The sequence below is a fragment of the Pseudochaenichthys georgianus genome, chromosome 14, assembly GCF_902827115.2.
Source record: "Pseudochaenichthys georgianus chromosome 14, fPseGeo1.2, whole genome shotgun sequence".
NCBI classification, from domain to species: domain Eukaryota; kingdom Metazoa; phylum Chordata; class Actinopteri; order Perciformes; family Channichthyidae; genus Pseudochaenichthys; species Pseudochaenichthys georgianus.
This window is the reverse complement of record NC_047516.1, coordinates 4,574,225-4,600,968: the sequence shown is the minus strand read 5'-3', so window position 1 is coordinate 4,600,968 and position 26,744 is coordinate 4,574,225. Positions and strand designations below refer to the sequence as shown.

The 26,744-nt window shown below is 43.8% G+C and overlaps 1 protein-coding gene across 1 annotated transcript in view; it reads right to left on the bottom strand.

The window, feature by feature from the left end:
- LOC117458576 (transmembrane protein 132E-like) overlaps positions 1–26,744 on the bottom strand; it is a 421,602-nt gene continuing 394,858 nt past the window's right edge. The window contains exon 2 of the mRNA XM_034099151.1: positions 1–959. Coding sequence (XP_033955042.1) covers positions 1–959 — 959 coding nt within the window. The remainder of the gene's footprint in view (positions 960–26,744) is intronic.

Here is a 26,744-nt window from a genome sequence, read left to right as displayed (position 1 = left end):
TTACCTGAGGGTGAACTGCTCCACGGTGGAGTTGGGCATCAAGTAGAGGGAGATTTGGAGCACTTCCCCCGGCTTCAGGGGCTTTTCGGGCAGCCTGAGGAACATGTTCTTGTCCAGCTGCTTGTCCACCAGCAGCTGCTCCTGGCTGGCCTGGTAGAGGCTGATGCTCCCGATGCGCAGCAGGGGGTGCTGTGACAGAGGTTCTCCCCTGGAGGCACCTCCACCCCTGTGCCCCAACCCCTCAATGCACTCCCCGTCCACATTGGGCCCGTGCAGGGTGTAGTAGAGCTCCGCCTGCAGGGTCTCACTGGTCAACCCGTCCAGGAGCCCGTCCGTCGAGCCTTTCCTCCGACCCAGCGGCGCCACGTGGGTGTTAAACCAGGACGGAGGTAGCTCCAGCTGCGCCAAACACTGCGCCAGGTTGCCCTTCATGCGGCAGGACGTTTTAATCTCACGGACATCCCGGAAGGCGTGCAGACGGACGCAGGGAAGCTTGTCCTGAGCCTTGAAGTCGTCCCAGTCGCGCCCGGCGATGTAGAAGAACACCTGCAACGTGGGGTTGTTGGAGAACACCCTCGCCTGGACGATAAACGCCCGCACCTTCCAGTTGACCGTCAGCTGTCCGGGGATATCCAGCGGACTCGTGGGCTGCAGCAGCTCTTTGGACAGAGCCTGGTCCCGGGCAAACGGCCCAAAGGTTATGTTGATGGCAGGGAGCTCTTTTGTCTGGAACACCACGAAACTCTCCGAGCGCTGCAGCGGGTGTCCAGAGCTCGGGTGGCTCCTGCCGCCAACTGTTGGTCCTGAGGTCTGAGCCTCCCGTAGGAAGAAGGCCAGTTGTGCGTTGGACATTTTGAAGTTGGCGGGAAGGTACACATTGGGAGGCGAGGGGTTGGCCGTCACGGCTGAGAAGCTGAGGAGAGCATCTGAGCCGGTGGGAGAGACTTTACCTGCAAGAGCTGTGGAGAGAGGAAGGAGAGAAGAGAGGTTACACATTGTGATGCAGCCTTTTCTTTAAACAGAGAGAGAACACAGATATGTGGAAAAGAGAGCCCAAACGATGAGGGAGGTAAAAGCAGTCAGCCGCGGAGAGTAAAGGGGAGAAGGTCAACACACTAATCACATGATAAGCGGTCACCATGTCAGAGCACAGGCTACTCCGTGAAACATGTTGAAATGATCAAACTCCACGTGAGCTTTGACGTAGCTGCACAACCGTTTGAACAGGAACACACAGAGCTGTTGAAATCTGCAAGATACAAACTAACGAGGGATGTGAAAGTCTGAACTACAGGATGCAACAAGAAAGCGTGTGTCTGGATAGTGCACACTAGGCGAAACGTGGTACGCTGCACTGCACTTGTTGCAAAAGACGAGCCAACATAGCGACAGTGAAATCAAAGCAGGACAACATCATCAGACGGAATAGGTCAGAGTAAATGTGACATACTTATCAGAATGACCCAGAGCTGAGTAACAACACATAGCTTCCTGTCCCCATGGTCCAAATCATAGATTAGAAGTCCCATATTCCAACTGGTGTTATCATTGAGATCGCATCCTTGAAAAAAGTAGAAACAAATCTCCCTTAAAAAAAGAAAGGTCCCTTCAGAAGGTGTGTGGCTCCGCAGAACTTTTCTTTCTGTTGTTCCTCTTTAAAGAATCTTTGTCATGAGTGAAACGAGTGCGCTCGGAGACAAAAAGAGGCAGTATGCTCCAGCAGTTCTTCACTCCGTCTCGTTTACAAAGGTCCCGACGAGGCTTCTTGTGCGTGTCTTATTCCCGGTGGTTCAGGTCCCGGTGTAAGAGGTTCAGCGCCGCGCAGTAGCAGCTCGTTCAATCCCAGACTGAGACCCGGGACGCTCTGACAGACAGGCTGAGCCTCCTCCCGGTTGGTGGGCTGCACGGGAACTATAGACAAAGCCTTTGACGCCGCCCCATCTTGCCACACCTAGTCTCTCTACTCTATAATCACCATGTTGGCTCCCGGTCAGAGCTAAGACACACAGCCCCTCAGAGGACCTGACTCACACACACACAGACACACACACACACACACACACACACACACACACACACACCGACACACACATGGAGGCGAAAGAAATAACACTCTGCAGCTCGATTCATCCTCTCCCTCTGGACGTGTTCAGGCAGACTCAGGCAGTGTGTGTGTGTGTGTGTGTGTGTGTGTGTGTGGTGTGTGTGTGTGTGTGTGTGTGTGTGTGTGTGTGTGTGTGTGTGTGTGTGTGTGTGTGTGTGTGTGTGTGTGTGTGAGGTGGGGCGGGGGATGGATGTATTGCTTGAATGCCTCCAGGCAGAGAGAGCGAGAGATCGAGAGTGAGGGATTAGGTAAAGATTATTGATGAATTAGCCTAGCTCTCCTTCCCTTCTCCTCCTACTTCTCCTTCTCTCTCCCCTCCTCCTCCTCCTCCTCCTCCTCCTCCTCCTCCTCCTCCTCCTCCTCCTCCTCCTCCTCCTCCTCCTCCTCGTCTCCCTTAGCCCCATGAGAAATCTGTGAGAAACAGGGGACACCGGCCGGAGGGGGAGGGGTATCAGGTCCGCCCTCCCTGCTTCACTCACATGCGCCTGGAATTCCCATAATAAAAGAGAGGGATCCATGGATGTGTGTGTGTGTGTGTGTGTGTGTGTGTGTGTGTGTGTGTGTGTGTGTGTGTGTGTGGGCCCCATAAACTGAATGGCAAACAGTGGGGGCAACAAAAGATGGGAGCCGGGGAAACATCCCACACTTACAAATGAGCAGCCGTAGCCATAGAGAAGGCTCGAGGAACTAATGATGAGGGGAGCTACTTAGAGGCTGTCTAGTCTTTATCGACCAACAGCTCTCTACCACACAGGAATGTTGGTGTGTGTGTGTGTGTGTGTGTGTGTGTGTGTGTGTGTGTGTGTGTGTGTGTGTGTGTGTGTGTGTGTGTGTGTGTGTGTTGGGAAAACAGAGCTGCTCTTGCCTTGATCAACATTAAACACGACACATATGCACAGCAATCCACCGTCTTCCTTAAGGGCTTCTCTACCGGAGCGCCGTCTGCTTCGTTCTCCTGGGTCAAAAGAAAACGCACAGCCTCCAGTTTTTTAATTTGTATTTTGATATACTTTATTAATCCCCGTGGGAGCCGCGTAGCGAACGGTGCCTTGCTCAGGGACACCTCGGTAGCACTTGGTCTTGCCGGGACTTGAACTGGTGACCCAGTTGCCAAGCCGAGTCCCCATCGACTTCGCCACCACCGCCTTTCAAAATCTCCCACGGTTGCTGTACATGCTACCAGTCACATGACAACACAACGCACGTGTGAGACTCTACTACCAACCCTAGCCTCAGGACAGGATAGAATGTGCACCTCACACATAAGGATACTCCAAGCATGCTTGCCAATGTTAATAGGAAAGCTCAGGGGTGTCAAACTCAAGGCCCGGGGGCCACATTCGGCCCGCGACTTCATTTTATGTGGCCCCACAAGAGCTTGCAAAGAATATAATATGTTTATTATACGGTTACGTGCTACAGAAGCACGTTGCCCATAAACTACATGTCCCACAATGCATCTCAAATATGACTTTTTTGTCAGAATTTGCCTTTTTTTCTTCAAAATATGCCTTTTTTCATAGAATTCCTTTTTCTCAGAATTAGATTTTTGTTTCAAAATGTCACTTTTTTTTCCTCCAGAATTTGGCTTTTCGTTTTAAATCATTTTGGGACATACGCACTGAAGAGACTTGCCCTAGACTTCTGCTTTCTTAATTATGAAGTTATTACCCTATGCGATGATAATCCAATGCAGAGGCAATGATGTAATATAATACATTATTTTTTATATATGATATATTTATATGTCTTTTTTTTATATAGTCTTAAAGTTACAACCGGCCCTTTGAGTGCAGCCATAATGCTGATGTGGCCCGCGATGAAATTGAGTTTGACTCCCCTGCTCTATATGATTTTATCGTGGCTTCCTTAAAGAAAGGAGACGTGGAGCTGCTTTACAGACCACTTTACTCGATCGCCCTCTCAATGTCTCGAGGCAGGAGTTGCCTAGAGCGCAGATAAACCTTGAATCTCCCAACCGGCTGGTACATTTAAAAGTGAGTGTGTAAAGTTGTTTCCCCTGCCTCCCAAAACTACTGTCAACGTGTCCTTGAGCAAGGCTCTTAAGGAAATGCATCTCCATGTGTTCCACGAGCACCTGCTGCTGGCCAAACAGCCCGAAACAAAATGGTTTCCAGCTTGCTTTTAATGGTGATTTAGTTTTGAGGCAGTTTGTCTGGGACTTGGAACTGTTGCTTCTCTCGCCTGCATCTGCTCCATTTAACACAACGTGGCTTTAGGGCGACATCAGGAACGTACGGTACAAACTGTGACTCCTAACAGCTTGCTGACATCACATGCCGTGCAATGTAACTGTTGGATGAATCAGGACGCGAGAAGCATTTGGGAAACATAAAATAAATACTTATACAAAAATAAGTCAAATCAAAGGATAACATCTCTCCACAGAGGATTATGCATTCAGTGTTTCAATACTTTCCCGGCTTGATTCAAAATATTATCCCAGTAATAAGATTTACATTTGTCAAACAAGTTTGCCATGTGTTTATCCCTTTGGCTGTGACTGTATTGAACACATTCATAAGAGACAATATGTATGCTTTCAACAAGGCATTCTCTACCACCACTTCATCTTCACATCTAGGTATCAACATGTTTTGAAAAGCCCAATATGTCCTTTATGTCTTTAACTTCAACACTGATAGGTGTCCCACGAATATGGTGTGTTCAATGTATTGTTCACTATGGACAGAAACATAATCAAAGACATTCGATTAGTCTCATGTTTACCTATGGTCACTTCTATACTACATTGTGGATTACATTGTTAGCCTCTATCACACCATGACTCCTGGTCCAAGACATAACAACATATTGCCGTACACTTCTCTCCAATATCCAATAGGGTGACTCCACTGGTTGCAAACACAAGTCAGATTGTATAGAAGTCTATGGAATCAGAATCAGGATCAGAAACGGGTTTATTGCCAGGTAGTTTCACACATACGAGGAATTTGACTTGATGTCATGGTGCAGACATCAAATCTAAAACAATTAAAAGAATCTCGATATGAAACAAAAAATCTAAAAAAAGACCAGACTTCTCACGTGATGTGTAACCTCAGTAAGCATTGTCCGTACACGTTTATAGTCTCAACCCATGGTTTCAAATCTTCTTCAAACAGCATTTTGGTAAATGGACACGCGGCCTGCTTCAGGGTGATAGAAGTAAACCTTTCACAGTTTGCTTTTACTTCCTATTGTCTTGTCAACCTCTGAGACTGTGGACCAACAATGACACTGATACTTCCATGTTACGCCTGCAGGTCACCTGACTGCCGCCCTGGAGTCTCCTAATCCCTTTAGAATGGAGTGAAATTGTACAATGATGACAATACATGCATTGGATGCCATCAAACTAAACAGACCTCTGGCCCCTCCTCTCACCCCCCCCCCCCCGAGTCCTTATGGTGTAATTCGAGAAGGTGCTTCCTGCCTACGATGCATCAGGGTGCTCTTTTCTCTTTCAGCAGAACAACATCACTGGTGGGTGGGTTGTCAGGGGAGCATGGACACAGATGGGCTTCCAGTGTGAAACCCTATCGCCTTCCGCTTCCACTTGATGTTCTATTAGACCTCGGGCTAAATTGAATTGCATTCTCTTCCTGTTGTGCTCCCATTACGTGAAACATCTGCTCTGTGTGTGTGTGTGTGTGTGTGTGTGTGTGTGTGTGTGTGTGTGTGTGTGTGTGTGTGTGTGTGTGTGTGTGTGTGTGTGTGTGTGTGTGTGTGTGTGTGTGTCCTAGCATTACCATCCTTGTGGGGACCTACATCTGTTTACACAGTCACGTGTGGGGACTCGCCCCCTTATGGGGACATACTGGAGGTCCCCATGAGGGGGATCATTAATTTTAGGGTGAAGACTTGGTTAGGGTTAGGCATGTGTTGGTTATGGTTAAGGTTAGGGTAAGTCTCCAGGAAATGCATGTAAGTCAATGTAATGTCCCCTGAAGTGATGTATACATGGTGTGTGCGTGTGCGTGTGCGTGTGCGTGTGTGTGTGTGTGTGTGTGTGTGTGTGTGTGTGTGTGTGTGTGTGTGTGTGTGTGTGTGTGTGTGTGTGTGTGTGTGTGTGTGTGTGTGTGGCGGTCTGGTCTAAAGGGCACTTTGTGTTCATCAGATTACTTCGACTGATGTCAATTAATGAAAGTATCTAGGGCACTTTGAGGCGGAGGCCACATCGACTGTTTCGCCGAGACAGTCTGCAAAGAAAAGCGCTTTAGATAAGAATAAAAGGAAATGTTCCCAAACACAATACTGCTGATTTATTTCAGAAGACAATTTAATCATCAATTCACTTGACTTTGACTTTTTTTATGGTGTGTTTTTAGAAGTAGATTTCACTTTGATTCATGTCCACAAACATTTGTTTTCCTCAGAGATTTAGTGCAACTAATTTGCTTTCATTATCTCAAGAATACGGATGTTAAATCTTAAAGTTAGCTCATACTAGGAGTTGTATGTCCAAATGTCGGAATAAATACATCCATTCAAAAAGTGTATTTCTAGGAACACTTTCAACCAAAATAATCCTCTTTTTAATTTTAACCAGGTCTAAAAAAATAAATCTTCTAATATTCGTTGTGCTGCTTTTTAATGTCCTCAAAGGCACTAAGCAGACCAAAGCTAAGAAGCCTTGTTCGATAGGTAAATAAAACATTTGAAGGGACCCTATTATGGTTTTGGGGGGGGGGTTCATAGTGTGATGAACATGTTTTAGTGCATGTAAATGGTCTGCAAAGGCTACAATTCTAAAGTTTAAAGGGAGTTTCTCTAACACTCGCGCTTCTATTGGATAGCTATGTCATATGCAAAGGGCCGGGACATCTATAAGCGGTTGACAAATCATAACGGTCGGCCAGCTAACCAATCAGAGCAGACTGGGCTCTGGTTTCAGACAGAGGGTGAACAGAGGTGCTGCAGCACAGGCATGAGAAAAATAAAGCGCTTTTTGAACATTAAAGCATGAAGACATGTCCCAGGAGAGGCACACGGTATAAATGGGAAACCTGGCAATGCACAACCTCTTTAACTTCAGGCCTTGCCGATCATACGAAAAACTGTCTGACATAAAAGCCAGCTGCCAAGTCAAGGGGAAATATATAGATAGGATATTATGAGAAGGGTAGACATTTGATCTTGAGAAAGAAGAGTGCATAAACGTCTCTTCAAGTAAAAGGTCAAGCATTTTTTTTGAGAGGCTTTAGAGGGAGATGGAGCATCCTGACAGCATTACTAATGTTCCATCGCCAAGGGTTTCCCTATCGATCTTCATCATTCCCTTCACTCTCTCCTTTCTTTTACTTTAAGTATCGCTGCACTGCTATTGCATTTGGAATGGTGGAATAATAGCTTTCAACTCACTCAACAATATCCTTCTTACTTTCACACTATATTCAACCCCGTGTGCTGTAATAGTAGCTTCCCTTACAACTAAAGAGCATGCTCAAGGACGTTTTGAAGGGAAATGTACTTCCTGCTGGGTAAGTGTTGGAGTTTTAAATGTGGTTAATACGGTGCAAGACGAAAATGGAACAAAACTACTTGGTATGTTAGGAGAGCAAATGAACATGGCTAGGATTAGTAAAAACGTTTAAAAATAATATGTAATGGTGAAAAGTCCAGTTTTTTTGACCCAACCGTCCACCCATGACCTCCACTTTATGCAAAACATATTTGTGATACGTCAAAAACAAACATTATCTGGGAGAGAATATGTCATTTGTTTTGTAGGGACATTTGAGCATGAGGCTGCTATTTAGCGCTGACATTCCCCCAGTGGCGAACCGTCAGGGCCTTCGAGGTACTCAGAGAATACCCTGAAACACTCAGATAAAACCAAAATCGATTTAATTATATAAATAAAATGAATAAATGAGAATCGTATCTGTTGTTGATCTGTACTATCAGTGTTACGTTGATGTGTTTGTCCTTCTCGGACCATGCACTTCGCATTTCAGTGGGTTTGTGTTAGAAAAGAAAGCAGCCAATCAGATCTTGTCCTGGGTCTCTTGGTAGAACATCCTTCAACAAGGTATTCTACATCCTTGATCGAAGGCCCTGGCCGTTGCACTGAATGAGAGCGTACGTTTGGACTGACAGTTTGATCAACCAATCAGATATTGATTTGTAGCCAATGGGCGTGTTCTTTCAGAGTTCCCCTCGGTTTCCAGGGTGTTCTAGAAGGCCCGCTAGTTAGCTGGCTCGAGACAGAGGATCTAGATGAATGCGACGAAGCAATTCATGCCGTTTTATTGCTTTTAACGTTGAAAAAAGTGCAACAGGTGGAGATGAAGTTGTTGCGGAATTCTTGCGAGTACCCTTTAAGACGACAATTCAGTGAAAAGACGGACGTTATAACGCCGCGGAGGGGGGGGGGGCGTGTCTACAGAAGGTCCAGTTGTGATAGCCACGGTTCGCCACTGCATTCCCCATTCCACAGTTAGTGCACTTATTTTGTCAACTTTTAATTTCCCTTTTCTTAATTCATCTTCCACTTTTGCTGAGGCATGTATTCAAATGAAGACGTCTAATCTAAAATGGTTCACATTACCATTCAATTAGCTATGAATGCAACACAGAGTGCGGATGAAAAGAGGATGAAGGCTGTATCATCACTTCTGGTGGAGTTAGTCCTATGTTTGCCTCTGTGAGGAATGTCTATTTCAATCTGAGTCAAATTACCTTTACAAATGAACTGCAGCTGCATTATCTCAAACCGAGTTGCTTAGCATTTCATCAGTATTCATCTGCAGGCATGGGAAATTACATTCAAGTTTCAGGCACTCTCGGGAAGGTTTGTCCAGTCAGTGTATCGCATGAAATCAGATCACTAGAGATGTGTGGAGGGAATTAATCATCCTACATGCCACTTGTATCATATGTAATATAATGTCCTCTATTTGCCTACTCAAAATGTCCCCTTAAGCACACACGTCTAGAATACTTCCATCACATTAAACATATTACGTGAACCAGTCAGTAATCACATCATGACATGTAAACCAGCCGCAGTGTAGAGAAGCCCAGGCTGAAGTTTGTTTTTCCGAGTCATCACATTTAAGTTTTAGCAATGCATCAACAAGTTTTATACTTAACTCGACTGGTCTCAAATTGGTCTTTTTCAGTTCATGCACAGCCACGGACTTGACACATAAACAGGGCCACAGCGCTGCCAGACCCACAGACACAAAGCCAGATGCAGCCTATCATTTAATTTAGGCATTCATTGATTTCAGCCATTCAACAGATTTAAAGCTGCGTCTCTCGGCATTGATCCATAAACTCCCTCCAGGTTGTTGACCCAACAAAAGTACAAAATCCACGAGTCCATCTACATCCTGTCGTCCTTTTTTAATAGATTTATCGGAGATTAAAGCAACATTACTTTTCTTTGCTAATACACCACTGCGTATATTATAATATGCATGTTATATCATGTAGTACAATGTGCACGTGTTTACTTTTTCTTATGTTTGTATTACTATTTTGATTATATTGTATCTTTTAATGGGGACTTCTTTTAAACTTATTATGTAAATAATATACATATCTTTTTTTATTATATGTATTTTTATAGTCTTACTCCTCATGTTTATTTCAATATTTGTATTCAATTTTCTTATCTGTTATTTATTTAATTCTATAATGGAGCAACTTTTACAGAACAACGTTTCCCACTCGGATAAATACAGTGCATATTCTGATTTCTATTCCTATCGAATTTCATACGATATTTAAAAACGTTATCATACTTTAATTTAATCCATTAAATGGGAATTGGGCAACTGAATTACCCCACCTCTCATATCAAACCACACTCAAACTGTGTATGATATCTTTATCTTAAAAGAGCTTGATTATGAGTGTATATATTCATTTATATTCAAATATCTTCCTCTGGATCCAACTATGAAGGAGTCCGCTGCAACTCTGACTACTTTTAAATCCAGGCTGAAGACTTTTCTTTTTGCCGCTGCTTTTAATTGAAACTGAGCGGTTGTGTTTCGTTTTTTGGTTGATGAACATTTGGGGCTAGTAATAATAACAATAATTCCTTACATTTATTATAGCGCTTTTCCAGATGCTCAAAGCCCTTTACAAATTACACATATCATACATGCGATGGTCACCACTGTATCCACAGGAGCAAGTTCAGGTGAAGTGTCTCGCCCAAGAACACAACGGCTTTACAGACGCAGCGGCGGCGGGTTTCACCCCTTGATCTGATGATCATTGCACAGCGCACTGCGCCACACCGTCCACCGGATTTCCTTGCTCTCACTGAGACCTGGATTACTCCATCCAACACATCCACCCCAGCAGCTCTCTCCACAGCATATTCCTTCTCCCATACACCCAGACCCACTGGCAGAGGAGGTGGCACTGGTCTCCTGCTCTCTCCCAAATGGAGCTTTTCTCTCTTACAGCTTCCTAACTTCACTCCTTCCACTTTTGAATTCCACGCCGTCACAGTGACCCATCCTATACAACTAACCATTGTTGTTCTCTACCGTCCACCAGGCGCCTTGGGGGACTTCTTGGAGGAATTCGATAATCTCCTCTCACACATCCCTGAATCTGGCCCTCCCGCTGTACTTCTCGGAGACTTCAACCTCCAGACGGGGAAGATAGACGAAACTAACATCTCTGTTAACCACCTTTGCTTTCTCACTGTCTCCGTCCCCACCAACTCATAAAGCTGGCAATGTCCTTGATCTCATATTCTCAAGGAACTGCACTACTTCTAACCTCTCTGTAAACCCGCTCCACACCTCCGATCACTTCTTCATTTCTCATTCTCTTTACCCTTTCCAAACATAACAAACTAATCTCTTCTCATCCTGCACTTGTCCGCCGTAACCTCCGTTCCCTCTCCCCCTCTACCTTTGCCTCCCGGTGCTCTCAGCCCTCCCTTCCTCTGACTCGTTCCAACTCCTGCCTCCAAACTCTGCTGCAGAAACTCTCCTCTCTACTCTCTCATCCTCTCTGGACTCTCTCTGTCCTCTCACATCTCGGCAGGCTCGTCAGTCCCCTCCTGCTCCCTGGCTAAATGACGCACTGCGTGCTAATAGAACCGTCCTTCGGGCAGCAGAGCGGAAACGGTGGAAATCCAAACACCGTGACGACCTCCTAACCTATCAGGCTCTCCTCTCCTCTTTCTCTGCTTCGATCTCTCAGGCAGAAAGCACTTTCTTTCAAGATAGATCCAATCTTCCTATTCCAATCCTAAAAAACTATTTTCCATCTTCTCCACCCTCTTGGACCCCCCCAAAGCCCCTTCCCCCTCCTCCCTTCTGTCAAGCGACTTTGTTAACCACTTATATATACCAAAAATAGGTTGACGATATTCGCTCTTCTTTTTCTGACTCACCCCTACTCACCGCCGGATCACCTGAGCCACCTTCAACCGGCACACTAACCTCCTGTTCCCCTCTCTCTCCAAGTGAGGGTCTTACCCTCATTACCTCTGCCCGCCCTACCACCTGTCCTCTGGACCCTATCCCTTCAAACCTCCTTCAGACTATCGCTCCTGATATTCTACCGTTTCTCACCCATTTCATCAACACTTCTCTAACTTCTGGTCACTTTCCAAACACTCTCAAGGAGGCGAGAGTAAACCCTCTCCTGAAGAAACCCACTCTCGACCCGTCTGACGTTATAAACTACAGGCCTGTCTCTCTCCTCCCGTTCCTGTCTAAAACACGTGAACGCGCTTGTCTTTAAACAACTCTCCTGTTATCTCCATCAGAACAACCTTCTGGATCCGCACCAGTCTGGTTTCAAGGCAGGTCACTCCACAGAAACTGCTCTCATTGCTGTCACTGAGGAACAGCACACTGCTAAAGCAGCCTCCCTCTCCTCTGTCCTCATCCTGTTGGACCTGTCTGCTGCATTAGACACGGTGAACCATCAGATCCTCCTTCACACTCTCCAAGAACTTGGAGTTTCAGGCTCTGCACTTTCCCTCCTCACCTCATACCTCAAAGGACCGCACCTACAGGGTTACTTGGAGAGGGTCTGAGTCCGACCCTTGTCAATTAAACTACAGGGGTCCCTCAGGGCTCTGTTCTTGGTCCTCTCCTCTTCTCCTGTACACAAACTCGCTCGGATCTGTCATTAGCCCCGCATGGTTTTGTCATACCCACTGCTACGCTGACGACACCCAACTAATTTCTGTCCTTTCCCCGCTCAGAGGACCCAGGTCGTCGCACGCATCTCTGCTTGTTAGCTGACATCTCTCAGTGGATGTCCGCTCATCATCTCAAGCTCAACCTTGACAAAACTGAAGTGCTTTTTCCTTCCGGGAAAAGATTGTCCCTCTCTTGACCTGACAATCAACATCGGCCCCTCTGTTGTTTCCCCGACCCAGACTGCAAGGAATCTGGGTGTGATCCTAGATAACAACCTGTCCTTCACTGCAAACATCGCTGCTACAACCCGCTGCTGCAGATACACGCTTTACAACATCAGGAGGATGCGTCCCCAGCTGACCCAGAAATCGATGCAGGTTCTGGTCCAGGCTCTCGTCACCTCACGCCTAGACTACTGCAACTCCCTCCTGGCTGGTCTACCTGCATGTGCCATCCGACCTCTGCAGCTCATCCAGAATGCAGCGGCTCGTCTGGTCTTCAACCTTCCACAATTTTCCCACACCACGCCGCTCCTCCGCTCCCTCCACTGGCTTCCGGTAACTGCTAGAATCCACTTCAAGACACTGGTACTTGCGTACCATGCTGTGAATGGATCTGGCCCTTCCTACATCCAGGACATGGTTAAAGTTCCCCAGCACCCCCCTTGATGATCATATGCACAGACCACTGCGCCCACCCGTCCCGTAGTAACCCCAGGGAATCAGTGTCTGGGGACTTTGTCCTGGCTGCTTTTCTCTGTGCTGCTCGGGACGTGTGTACAAGCGTACACAGCTCATGTTCGGAGAAACCTTAAAGAAAGGCTTCAGTAAAGTGTGTGAAACTATTCACATCTCTAAAACTGCACTGTAACTACTTTTATTCATGTATTTTTTTCTTTTAATGTTTATTTTTTTATCTTTGCTTTTTAAATGCCTTTTTCTGAATGTCTTTCAATGTTGTAAAGCACCTTGAATGCCTTGTGTTGAATGGTGCTATATAAATACACTTGCCTTGCCTTGTCTAGTTGAACATGTGCCCCAATGCTGAAGTTACTAACTTTCAACTTCCCTTTAACTCTGAATTATGGATTAAATGATATTCAACAATATACAGCTGTCACACTCTTATCATTCAACTGAATTGTTGCTTATTTTCCTAGTCAGGTGTCACCCTTGAAAACAGAACCTTTCTGTATTCTAAATAATTTAAAAACTACTATCTGTTCACCTATTAATCCTCTTCGTCACTTGGTTTCGATTTTACAAATCCTTATGGAAATCTCTGATTAATATTCCAACCCCCATCCAATCTACAACAGCGCTTAACCTTTCCAATGATATGGCATTTCATATTTTGCTTCCTCGTGTAGAACGTGGTGTACCGTACGTACACGTGAGCATAGGCATGGACTGAGGGTATGTTGGGAAACACGTATTTAAAAGGCGCTCTACTTTGGCTCATTTTCAGGTTCATATTTGTATGTTGTGTCTCTACTGTGACATGTCCTGTGCTGCAGCACCTCTTTTCACCCTCTGTCTGAAACCAGAGCTCAGTCTGCTCTGATTGGGGCCGGCTCTGTTGTGATTGGTCAACCCTGTAGAGATGTCCCGCCCCTTAAACTTTCACAGTAGTGATGTCACTATGTTTCAGAAGTAACCAAGGAGTCCCAATGGAGGATTTTAGTGTTTGCAGACCATTAACAAGCACATTGTCGATATTACACAACACAGGAAAGGAACGCCCTGAAAAGCACAACTGGGCCTCGTTTATTCTAATGAATGACTGTGTAGATGATATTCTTTAATATATATCAACTGCTTTAACTGTTGTCTTCGTGTTCCCTCCCTTACTTTGGTGTTCCTGTTTGAACTGCTATTACATTAACACAAAAACCATCAATCATCACCCTTTCAAACTGTACATATTGTATCAGAGTACTGGTACACATGAACAACTGCAGTACATATACAAAGAACAGACACTGAACATGTATTGCTGTGCCAGGTGTGATCCATGTGGGGGGATGGGCACATAAGAGCGGGGGGACACATCTAGTGAGTGTGTGGTGTGTGTGTGTGTGTGTGTGTGTGCGTGCGTGTGTGTGTGCGTGCGTGCGTGCGTGCGTGCGTGCGTGCGTGCGTGCTTGCGTGCGTGTGTGGTCTAGCATTACTATACTTGTGGGGACCTACATCTGTTTACATAGTCACGTGTGGGGACTGGCTTCCCTCATGGGGACAAAGTGGAGGTCCCCATAAGGGGGAATCATTAATTTTAGGGTGAAGACTTGGTAGGGTTAGGCATGTGTTGGTTATGGTTATGGTCAGGATAAGTCTCCAGGAAATGCATGTAAGTCAAGTAATGTCCCCTGAAGTGATGTATACATGGTGTGTGTGTGTGTGTGTGTGTGTGTGTGTGTGTGTGTTGTGTGTGTGTGTGTGTGTGTGTGTGTGTGTGTGTGTGTGTGGTGTGTGGTGTGTGTGTGTGTGTGTTTTATCTGGGGACCGGGAAAGTTTGACTAAATCATCCAAAAGTCAAGAAAGTGGTGATCAGCCATTTATATGTTCAAATGTCTCCTGTGAAGGATATCATGAAGCCTGAATGCAATCAAATGTAAAACTCAAAAGTTAAGATTGATGAAAGTAGTAAATCGGTCGGATTTGACCCGAAGACAACAGGAGGGTAAAAGCCATTGAGCGAAACTATGCCTTGTCCATTAAGCGACGCCTGATACAAAAGTAATACAAAAGGAAAGTTGAGGGTTATTGAACTTATGTAGGTCCATCTTCTTAAGGATGGTGCAATCCCTCTGAGGGGTTTAGTTCAAAATATGCTCTTAATTTACAATCAATCACTTCCTGTGGACAAGACATGTCTGACACCAGGATGTTATTCGGTGAATCTACAGGGTCTCAATTAGTGGAGACGGAAGTGTTCCTCTGTTTGAGTCTCACGTTGTAATTGAGGCTGATAAGAGCGGTGCACTTCCACATTACGTTCACAGAGCAGCTTTAATGAGGCATAATGTGCAGATTAAAGAGGGAGAATATATAACCCGTGTGACACCATCAGTGGGAAATGGACATGTCATCATTGATCCTTTATATGCTCCCATAACATCATCCATCATTTATATTATCAGTCGCCCTTATCTGGTTTGAATCAAGCAACGACTGAGGGAAGATATAAAGTGATAAAAGACCTGCGGGAAAGAATCCATCCTTTAGTTAAGTCACTCTTCCTGATGAGCAGATAAGATACCAACATCAAACATTTACCGACCAATTAGTCACCGACTGAGCTTTGAAAGGAAGTGTTGCAAGGGGAAACATGATAATGCTTTATGAACTCTTACAAAACACCGTCACCCACACGTATCCTTTCTTCCTCCTGCCTTGTTTTGATCATGAGAGAAAGAGTGACATGTACAAGGCCAGAGTCAATGTGGGTTGAAGAAACAAAAACGTGCAGACACTGAACCGCCTGACTATTGATTTGAGGCTTTGCAGCAGCATTCCTCCAACGGTTGGGAATGAACTTTAAAAGTAATGCATGACACGTTGATATATATACATGTCCATCTGTTCAATTCTAGTCATCAATGATTTGTCTTCAATATTCCAGTACAAAGTGTCTTTCAGGGTACTTTTACTTTACATGTTGCTGATAATTCTTCTTCCTAAGAAACATTGTTGACTCAGGACATCTACTCGGGATGGAGTATTTTAAGAACAAAGCAGTTATACTTTACTTAAAGAGGCCCTGTTATGCTTCTTCTTGGGTTTTTCCCTTTCCTGTATTTTGTTATAGGTATTTATGTCACTCCTGTGTTTACTTTGATAACATAGTGACATCACTTAGTAACAATTGCACTCCTATTGGCTAGCGCTCCGACATATTGTACGTGATAGGCTAAGGGGCGGGACATCTCTAAGCGGTTGGCCAATCACAACAGAGCCGGCCAGCTAACCAATCAGAGCAGACTGCACTCTGGTTTCAGACAGAGGGTGAAAAGAGGTGCTGCAGCACAGGCAGTATGAGAACAATAAAGAGCTTGTTGAACATTAAAGCATGGAGACATGTCCCAGTAGAGATACTACATACTGATATACACCTGAACATCAGCAGGAGAGAACTCTTTAAAGTAGAGACACTACATACTGATATACACCTGAACATCAGCAGGAGAGAACTCTTTAAAGTAGAGACACGACATACAAAAACCTGAAATGAGCAGAATATGTCCTCTGCAAGTAAAGGCTCCGAGTAGTTATTCCACTAATGCTTAAAGATAATAAAAAAAAAAGTAAAGGAATGTGCGGTTGACAATGCTTACACTTATTTAGCATTTGTTCCGTCTCTCTCCATCACTGCTGGTCGTATCAGATGGAGGCCCCAACACACAACGCTTTCTGAATACATTTGGAAGCTGAAGAGGTCAACAAAGAAGCCTTTCAATTTAAATTCAGTTGGCATGAGATTCGACAACAACTTGAACAGTAGCACAGCGCTGAGTCTCAGTGTGGGAAGTTGGGAAGAACACAAGAAGAGAAGGGGTGCCCTGCGACTATAATCACACACTGGAGCTGACCTATGACGCTGCATATGTTTAGTGGAGTTAGTGAGTCCCTCAGCTTCCAACATGGCCCCTGCCTTCTGTTCCTGTAGGCCCGGCCGCTGCATGCATTAGGATGGTATTGGTATGGAGGCAGCATGATCGGTGCCTCGATACGATCTGAGGCTGGAGCGATCTATAGGGCTATAGACAGGGACCACTGTGTGAGGTAGACTGAGCCTCGAGATAATACACAGCCACTGTTGCACAAGGATGTTCTACACAAAGGCGCACGTACAAAAGGGTTTACTGTATTATTCGGTGCATTGAACTCTACGTTTTTTAACTAAATCAGATAAGATGCAGAATACTAGATGTACTGATTCACTAAGGATTTAAGGAGGAACTATTGATAGATTTACTAACATTAGCTCTTCCTTGAATATAATTGAATCTTGAAGATTACGAATCAAATTAAATAAAGCATAGATACAATAAAAAATAAAACATTATCTTATATAAATATACAAAGTTAAAGGTAGGGTAGGTAATTCATTTCAGAAGCACTTTTTGTTATATTCCATGGAATGCTCTTAACATCCCGAAAGCAATGAATAAATTAAATGCTTTGACAATAAATACATTAAAAATCTCATCTGCGGAAGCCGTGGCGCTGTAAAAAGCACGACCAATCATCTGATCCGGCTAAAGTAACTGGATGGCCTACCTGCCTGTCAGCCTGCCATCTGTGCACACACTTATCTCGTGCTCTCATTGGTCATGTGCGCGTTGTGTGTGTTGGAGGAGGGGCTCTGTGAGGAAGTCTGAAGGAAGAGGCAGATGTTTTTCGGCTGCGTATTTTCAAATTCTAGCACACTCGAGCTGGTTTCTCCATTCTTACCTACCGTACCTTTAAAGTTAATTTGCAATACAAATAGAACACAACAAAGATATGTACATTAATGTAAGACGGTTCATGAATATGTGCAGGAAACATTTGAAAAATTGTGATCGAATATATATAGTTGAAGTTAAAATCTTCAATAAGGAAATACAAACTAAATAAAATTATTATTATATTTATAATAAAATAAGAAATAAAGAAAACACATTTGACTACAAAATATAACAAGATAAATATGTCAAAATGTGTATATCAAAATGAGTATTATACAAAATATACAGTGGGGTACAAGTACTGTAGTTATAACGATGTTGATGATGAAACTAGATATGCACGGTGTTTATATATTGTTTATTGTCTGCAAGTTATTTCCTATAACTCCCGAACACATATTGAATATGTCCACAGCGTCACAATTAAACCATCTCTGTAATTAAAACATGCAATAATAACTTTATTGGCTTGTCCTCATTAGTTTTACGGTTTTTCCGCCTGTTTTAGATCAAGCTCCCATTACTCCTCCAGATGCAACAACATACCTTCCCCTTGGCCATCAATACATCCACACATTCATGCACCAGAAGAAAAGGAAAACGATCAGAAACTATCTGAATGAAAGAAAATAAATCACCAATGAGGATGAGACAGCGGTCTTGCATTACATAGTCTGTGGAATAACTGTAACGATGCACTGAAATATTGTACAAGTCTATCTAAAATGAAAGTACTATTTAGGAGTTCATGGTTATGAACAGGACCTGTAAAATCCCATTTGTTGTTATTTCTTGTAATTGTAAAAAGTAATTTCTTTCTGATTGTTTTGTAAAAAAAAAGAAAAGATTAACAAGACAAACATGTCGCTGATGACGATGACCTAATGTTTTATAAGAAAAATATATGTTAGAGGGGGTAGGACCAGAAAAGTTTTTTTAAGCTTCTTCTTGCCCCTGTTGAACATGAACAGAGACTATCTGAAAATTATTATTATTATTGTTTTTTTGTTTTTGTTTGTTATTGTTTATTTTTTTGGTACTTTGTTATAATTATTAATCTGAGTGAAAAAAAAGAAAAAAGGAGAATATATATATATATATATTATTGTTATATATTTTTTTTGTTTCTGACATGTTCAATAAATTGACTAAACTAACTAACAGTCAATTGACCTCACGTTTATCCCACCATTTGAACCGCTCACTCAGTGGCTTTACACTGAGGAGTGCAACGACTCGCTGATGCATTCAATTCTCAGAGACACTATTCAGTAACTCTCACATTATTTGGCATATTGTTCACGGGCTGAAGTGAACTGCATGTAGAAGGAACGCTCGTTTCAAAAAGTCTCTTACTCTAGTCGAGTTTCACTTTCCTCCAAAGCCTTCTCTCCCTGACTTTGACTGTGAGCCTAAGTCATGCTAAGTTATGCTGATTTGTAGCTTATACATTGGCACTCTTTCATTGTGTTTGACCAGATTCGGCAGCGCAGCTCTAATTGCAGCCCGTTGGGGATAATAAAGCTCTGCTGAACATTGTAACAGGGTACAACACTAGACAAAGCATGCTTTTTATTACCATATATGTTCTCTGCCTTCTGGTGTTGGCTATTAATGTGTCTTGGAGAGATTCAATGCAAGCTTCATTAGAGTGGCCAAGACAATAGAAAAGCTACCCTCCAATAAAGATAGGGGTTTTATTTAACCCCAGAGGGACAGGCTGCAGTATGGACAGCTAACGACTAGCTCACAGTGAAAGGGAAAGGTTGGCAATAGTCCATACTTTGCTAGAAATGTAATGTCAAGACAACAATGAACAAAGCTCATTGGCCATGATTAGTGCTGCGTACCTGGACTCACATGCAGGTTCAGGTCCGGACTCAAGTCCAGAGGTTCAGGTGAACCCATGGCTCGTGTCAAGTTGTGTGAGTAACTAAAGTGAACTTATTGTGAGCTAATTATCAATTGAAAATAAACTAATAATCAACTCAAATTCAAACTCGTCAGGTGTATTGTGCTCCCTTCCAACTTGTGTCTACATTTCTCTACAAAGTACCAAAAAAAAAACTTAGTCTTAGTCCACAAATGACTTATGACAGCAACTACAGTGAACTACTACAAGGTTCAAACATTTATTTCACCAAACAAAGGAGTTAGCTACACTATCAAATATCCAATATGGCGACCAGCAGCCCACACTGTCCACTATGTCTAAGCCAGGGTCTCCAACCTTTCTTCACCTGAGAGCTACTTTGAAAAAATGAAAGTGGCCAATAGCTACTTGCATCACATCGCTTACATTTAAGCAATACTTTTGTACACGTGTGAAATTGCAATACCTAAAGCTTATCACAAATCTTAACTTCACATCAAGGTCCAAGAAAACGAAAATGTCTCACATATTATTATGGCCCATATAGTTAGTAAGTAAGTCACTGAACATTCACATAAATGTCCTTAATCACCACCTGACAAGCATCGTATGGCACTTATGGTCAAATAAGTGCATTCACTCTTTGTTACAATCAGTGAGATGAATGGCGCTGCATGGAGTCCACCATAGGTCTATGCTGAAGTGTAGCCACTTAGGTTCCCCCTAATAGAGTCATTTACATGTTCATCACTCAGTCTTGTTCTGTATTTAGATTTCATTCATGTCAGAAAAAGCTGCTTCAAAAAGGTCTGTCGAACAGAACCAAACAAAGCAGACGTGTTCAGTGCTGCTTGATGTTCTTATAGTTTGCTGGGTCTTCAAGGCTCCAGAAATGTTGTGAGTTTTGCTGAGACTTAAACTGAACATGATTTTGGAGATGTATAACCTCCATCTCCATCTCCACAGGATTGACACTGAACAGTTCAGCCATCTTTTTCATCTTCTTCTTCGTCTTGACATGACATTTTAAACCATAATAAATCAACTGTAGGTCTAGCCTCCATATATCTGTGTGTGAAATTGTTCCATCCTCAAAAACAAAAAACTAATACTTCTGTAGTCTAGCTGCAGCTTCTAGCAAAAGTCTTCTGTTAAAAAAAGGATACTGAATGTCCTGAATGTGGCATCACACACAGGACTTGAGTCTGAACACAGCAGACAACAGCATTATAAAAACAAAAATACTGCATGTGGGTGCACTGCACACTCACATTCTCTGTCTTACTGTTACATTAATCCCATGAATGCATGAGACTAAGTTAGCTTCATCATATCTCAATCAGTGATTAAGTGAATAATAACGTTTATATCGGGTCACTGTCAGCCTGTCACTCATTATTTTTAGGGAGGGGGCGGGGTTTGGAGGAACTGAGAGGAGACAGTGATCGCGGGAGCTTTCCTCCTGCCTTCACAAACTTCACACAAGTATTTATCAACTGAAAATAGCAAGAGGACATTCATACTCTGCAATCCAAGACTTCCACCAAAAACTTGACATGACAATCCCTCCCTGTGTGTCTCTGAGCCGCTGTCACCTCTGTTCCTTGATTATTGCGTCACCAACCAATTTGATATTCGTGTGACAGAAAACATTCTAAAATAAAAAAACGTTATTGTCCAGTGGCGGCCGAAAAATCAAGAAGCAACCTTACTACGCTATAATCGCTAATCGAGCGGCGAGCTACTGAAAAGATGATCGACGTGTTGGAGAGCCCTGAAGCCAATCACATCGCTAGCTTCCCTTGACGTCACACAGATCTCGCGAGCAGTTGCGATATTTTGCGAGACTTCGTGAGTTCAGTAATGGCCGCCATATCAGAAGCCGACACAATGTTTTTCGTCTTTTCTCAGCGCACATTTCTCAATCTATGGAAGGTTTTAGATGGTTTAGAACAAAAAGGAGAATATACGTAAGTGCTAGTTTTTTTGCGAGTCCAAGTACCGGTTCCTGACGTTCCGGTTTTAACCGGACTTGAACCGAAACTTTTTGCGGCGTACCGGTACGCAGCACTAGCCATAATACAGTTCAACCTCTACTAACAGGTACAAATAAAGAGCTTTTTGAACATTAAAGCATTGAGACATGTCAAAGTAGAGACTCAAAATATGACCTTGACAATGAGGGAATATGGGCCCCTTTGGTTTTAACTGAAGATGTATATCTCTCTCAATATTCACAAATAAAACAAAAAGAATTAACAGTTGGGCAAAATGTATTCATTGGACAGTATTTTCAGACTTTGGACTTTGGACTTTGTGCTCGAGCAGCGAGACGATGAATGTGGGATTGGCTCGAAATAAACCACAGTGCTCGCGCTCTTCCTAATAAAAGGAACGTCTTGGCGCATTAATGTGTTTATAATTGTTTTTGGACAATGATAAATTCAGAGTTTAACAGCTTAATTAATTGTATTATGCTGTATTTTCTCTCTGGATGAGCCACAAGTGAAGTGACAAGAACTGCACATTGGGGAAACAGTTTCAACCCAGAATCCATATTTATTTCAGTATATCTTTAGATTCATAAAGGAGGACCAACACTTTATGTCACTAGGAAAAGTGTATCTGGTGTGTGTTATTGCGTAACACCATAGCAACAATTATCTACTGCTATTATTTTTCCAGGATGTTAACCTGGCTACAAAAGACACTTCATCTTTCAAACACAGCCAGGTGTTATCTCACAACACAAAACACTCTTTCAAGGCTTTTTATTCATCAGATCTGTCTGTCTGTCTGTCTGTCTGTCTGTCTGTCTGTCTGTCTGTCTGTCTGTCTGTCTGTCTGTCTGTCTGTCTGTCTGTCTGTCTGTCTGTCTGTCTGTCTGTTGTCTGTCTGTCTGTCTGTCTGTCTGTCTGTCTGTCTGTCTGTCTGTCTGTCTGTCTGTCTGTCTGTCTGTCTGTCTGTCTGTCTGTCTGTCTGTCTGTCTGTCTGTCTGTCTGTCTGTCTGTCTGTCTGTCTGTCTGTCTGTCTGTCTGTCTGTCTGTCTGTCTGTCTGGTCTGTCTGTCTGTCTGTCTGTCTGTCTGTCTGTCTGTCTGTCTGTCTGTCTGTCTGTCTGTCTGTCTGTCTGTCTGTCTGTCTGTCTGTCTGTCTGTCTGTCTGTCTGTCTGTCTGTCTGTCTGTCTGTCTGTCTGTCTGTCTGTCTGTCTGTCTGTCTGTCTGTCTGTCTGTCTGTCTGTCTGTCTGTCTGTCTGTCCTGTCTGTCTGTCTGTCTGTCTGTCTGTCTGTCTGTCTGTCTGTCTGTCTGTCTGTCTGTCTGTCTGTCTGTCTGTCTGTCTGTCTGTCTGTCTGTCTGTCTGTCTGTCTGTCTGTCTGTCTGTCTGTCTGTCTGTCTGTCTGTCTGTCTGTCTGTCTGTCTGTCTGTCTGTCTGTCTGTCTGTCTGTCTGTCTGTCTGTCTGTCTGTCTGTCTGTCTGTCTGTCTGTCTGTCTGTCTGTCTGTCTGTCTGTCTGTCTGTCTGTCTGTCTGTCTGTCTGTCTGTCTGTCTGTCTGTCTGTCTGTCTGTCTGTCTGTCTGTCTGTCTGTCTGTCTGTCTGTCTGTCTGTCTGTCTGTCTGTCTGTCTGTCTGTCTGTCTGTCTGTCTGTCTGTCTGTCTGTCTGTCTGTCTGTCTGTCTGTCTGTCTGTCTGTCTGTCTGTCTGTCTGTCTGTCTGTCTGTCTGTCTGTCTGTCTGTCTGTCTGTCTGTCTGTCTGTCTGTCTGTCTGTCTGTCTGTCTGTCTGTCTGTCTGTCTGTCTGTCTGTCTGTCTGTCTGTCTGTCTGTCTGTCTGTCTGTCTGTCTGTCTGTCTGTCTGTCTGTCTGTCTGTCTGTCTGTCTGTCTGTCTGTCTGTCTGTCTGTCTGTCTGTCTGTCTGTCTGTCTGTCTGTCTGTCTGTCTGTCTGTCTGTCTGTCTGTCTGTCTGTCTGTCTGTCTGTCTGTCTGTCTGTCTGTCTGTCTGTCTGTCTGTCTGTGCGTGCGTGCGTGCGTGCGTGCGTGCGTGCGTGCGTGCGTGCGTGCGTGCGTGCGTGCGTGCGTGCGTGCGTGCGTGCGTGCGTGCGTACGTACGTACGTGCGTGCGTCCTCCACGCTTTCAAACTGTTGCCCAGGAAAAGCTTTGAGTCTTTTTTACTCACACAATGTTTGTATAGCTTCTAATCTTATATCGTAGGTGATTCCAAAGAGTACAAAACAGATCCTTTTATGAGACGAACACACAAGTCCATTGGACCCTGGATGATCCTTTTTTTAACTGGATTTCAGACCAATTTTGGATTTCAGATTTATGCCTCCGTGGAGTAATTATGTTTGCAAATAGGATTTCTTCTATTTTTAGATTCACATCCGGAAAACTAATGAGGTCACACGCCTGCTGCACTGGAGGGGAGACACTACGGGTGAACAGGGTAAACAGATGGTGATATCTATTAAATATTTTAATAGATATCGCCATCAAACATCCCTCTGTTGATTACTTAAAATGAAGACGATTCCTTTTGAAGTATAAGTTCGCTTTAGTGCATTATGTGGGAATGTTCACTGGAAATGTAAACGTTGGATAAAGCCACTTTCATCATTCTTGTTTAATTTTGTTGACATATTAAGGTCGGCAAAAGTTTTTAAAGCCTAAGCCCCAAGGTCCCCGCCGCGGGTACTTTTTTTTTTTTTTCACACACTGTGTCTCAGGATCTTAATATTTAAGAACCTATTAATGTGTTCTACCAGATTAACGCGAATAATCTCAGCTAACTGACGATACAAACCATTTTTACCAAAACAAAACACAAGTCTCATAAGAAGCATCTAAATGACCCCTGAGCGAAAAATGCTAACCTATTACTGCACCGATAATCACTCCTAACTCCCTTATTACTTATCCTAGGTGCACATCCAACACATCGTTTATGATCGCAAGGAGACACAGAATCTAACGGTGCCCACCTCAACACTGAAGGATACAGACTCGCGACGTTATCAACAAAAACGTACATCAAAACAAGTGGCGCTCGGTAGCCCACAACGCTAACATGGCTTACCTTCGTCTTTGTCTGGTCTAAACTGGTCTTCAATGGCATTACAACGATAAAAACAGCTTTTCCGTTGCTTGATATCAGAGCAGCGATATTTCTCCCCTCTGCTGCAAGCTAGCATGCGCAAAGACACAACCTTTTTTTTACATGTGTGTGCCAAGCCCCCAGGAAGTGCGCCGGAGTCTGATGAGAATATTCATGCTGGTCAAACGGCGGTACTACACTTCCTTTAGGTTGCTGGGCCCGGAAACACTTTTTCCCATTGACTTACATTGGGAAAGAGTGGTCTGTAACTCGTTGGATAATTTTTTTTAAACTAGATAAACTACCCAGTATGAACGTTTGTATAGCCCTTATTAAAAACATTCGTTCCTCAAGTTGTAAAAATGTGCTAATAACGTTATTCTGAGAGTTATTTCCCTCGGCATTATGAACGTGCATTTAACCCAGGGATCACCAACTACATTTGTCCAAGGGCCAAAATGTATCCAATAGACACTAACGCGGGCCAGCGATTTTTACATAGCCCAGCATTTTGAAGTTGTTGACCGGGGGAGGGGGGGTGCTAGTGGAGCACGCTCAGGTACTGCGAACCGCATAAAGCTTAGCAGACTCTTCACGCTAGGCAGGGTTGGGAGGGTGACTTTGTAAATGTCGAATGTCGTCAGTTACTGAATACTGAATACATGCTCTGAAAGTCATCAGAATACAGTTACGTGTCTTAAAAAAGTATTCAGATTACTTTTCGAATACTTTTCGAATACTTTTTTTTCCATAACAGATGGGGTATGTTTTGGTGCACAGGAGACACGTATTTTACTGTTTTAATGGCTTATCAAGAACTCAAACACAACATCTTGGTGTCATTCTGGACAGCTCCCTCTCATCTGCACCCCACATAAAAAACATCACCCGGACTGCATTCTTTGTACTGTCTTAAAACCTTTCCTTGGAATATGTTATGAATTGTAAGGTGTCCTTGGGTGCTTTGAAAGGTGCCCCTAAATAGAATGAATTATCATTATTATTTATAATTATTATTATTCTGAAACGATGTAATAACTTTTAAAACTTGTTCCAGTCACTTGCCCCATGCCTTCAGCAGCAGCAGGCCATTCACTTTGATTTGATCCCGTTATAAATGTCATCATTTCGACAATAAAGAAATGCTACATAAACGTTATCTTTCACATTTTATCTAACCATCTCCGTTTCTAACTTTCAATATATTTTAAAAGAGATCTCTCTCTCTCTCATCTGCGTGTGGGGGCGGGGCCTCACAGACACGCTGCATCTCTCTCTCAGACATGCTGCAGCGCTGTGCAGTGTGCACACAGTTCTGCCGGTAATGAATATTCGGATACATTTTGTGAGGAAACTTTTCCACCAATAATTCCAATAAGTATTCCAAAATGTATTCACTTCAGGTTTACGAAAGTAACTGTAATCAGATTACTCGTTTTTCAAATGTAACGCCAGCTGAATGCAGTTATCCTACTTGATTTTTGTATTCTGATCACGTAACGCCGTTACATGTATTCCGTTACAACCCAACCCTGCTTCTAGGCTACTGTCCCGCAGCTCCAGCCTCTCTGTTGGACTCTGTCGCAGCGGGGCTACTGCTGTGGTGCGGAGCGCATTAACCAGACTCTTCACAACGAAGGATCACTTCTTCTTCAAGGCAGGGAAGGTTTCGCAGTACGCAGTCTACTGACCCGCAGCTGCTGCCTCTCTGTTGGACTCCGGTACTGCACCTTACTCACGAGAACGCAGTAACCACTCCGCCAACGCCACAGTCACCCCCGTCGTGCGGGCCGGATGAGAATGTCTGGCGGGCCGGATGTGGCCCGCGGGCCGCCAGTTAGTGGTCACTGATCTAACCCATGGGACCGCGCCGACCGTCACGTTCAAGTTACGTGTTCAGTACTATGAGTTTCTCTTTACCCATGGATGCACAATAACAACGGACCATATCGCCTTACTGCCATCCCACGGAGCTGTAATAATGGATATATTGCACATGTTTGCTGTAATTCATCATTTGTAAAATATTATACTACATGGGCCGTATGATGTAAATCTTGTACCGTAAATGTTGT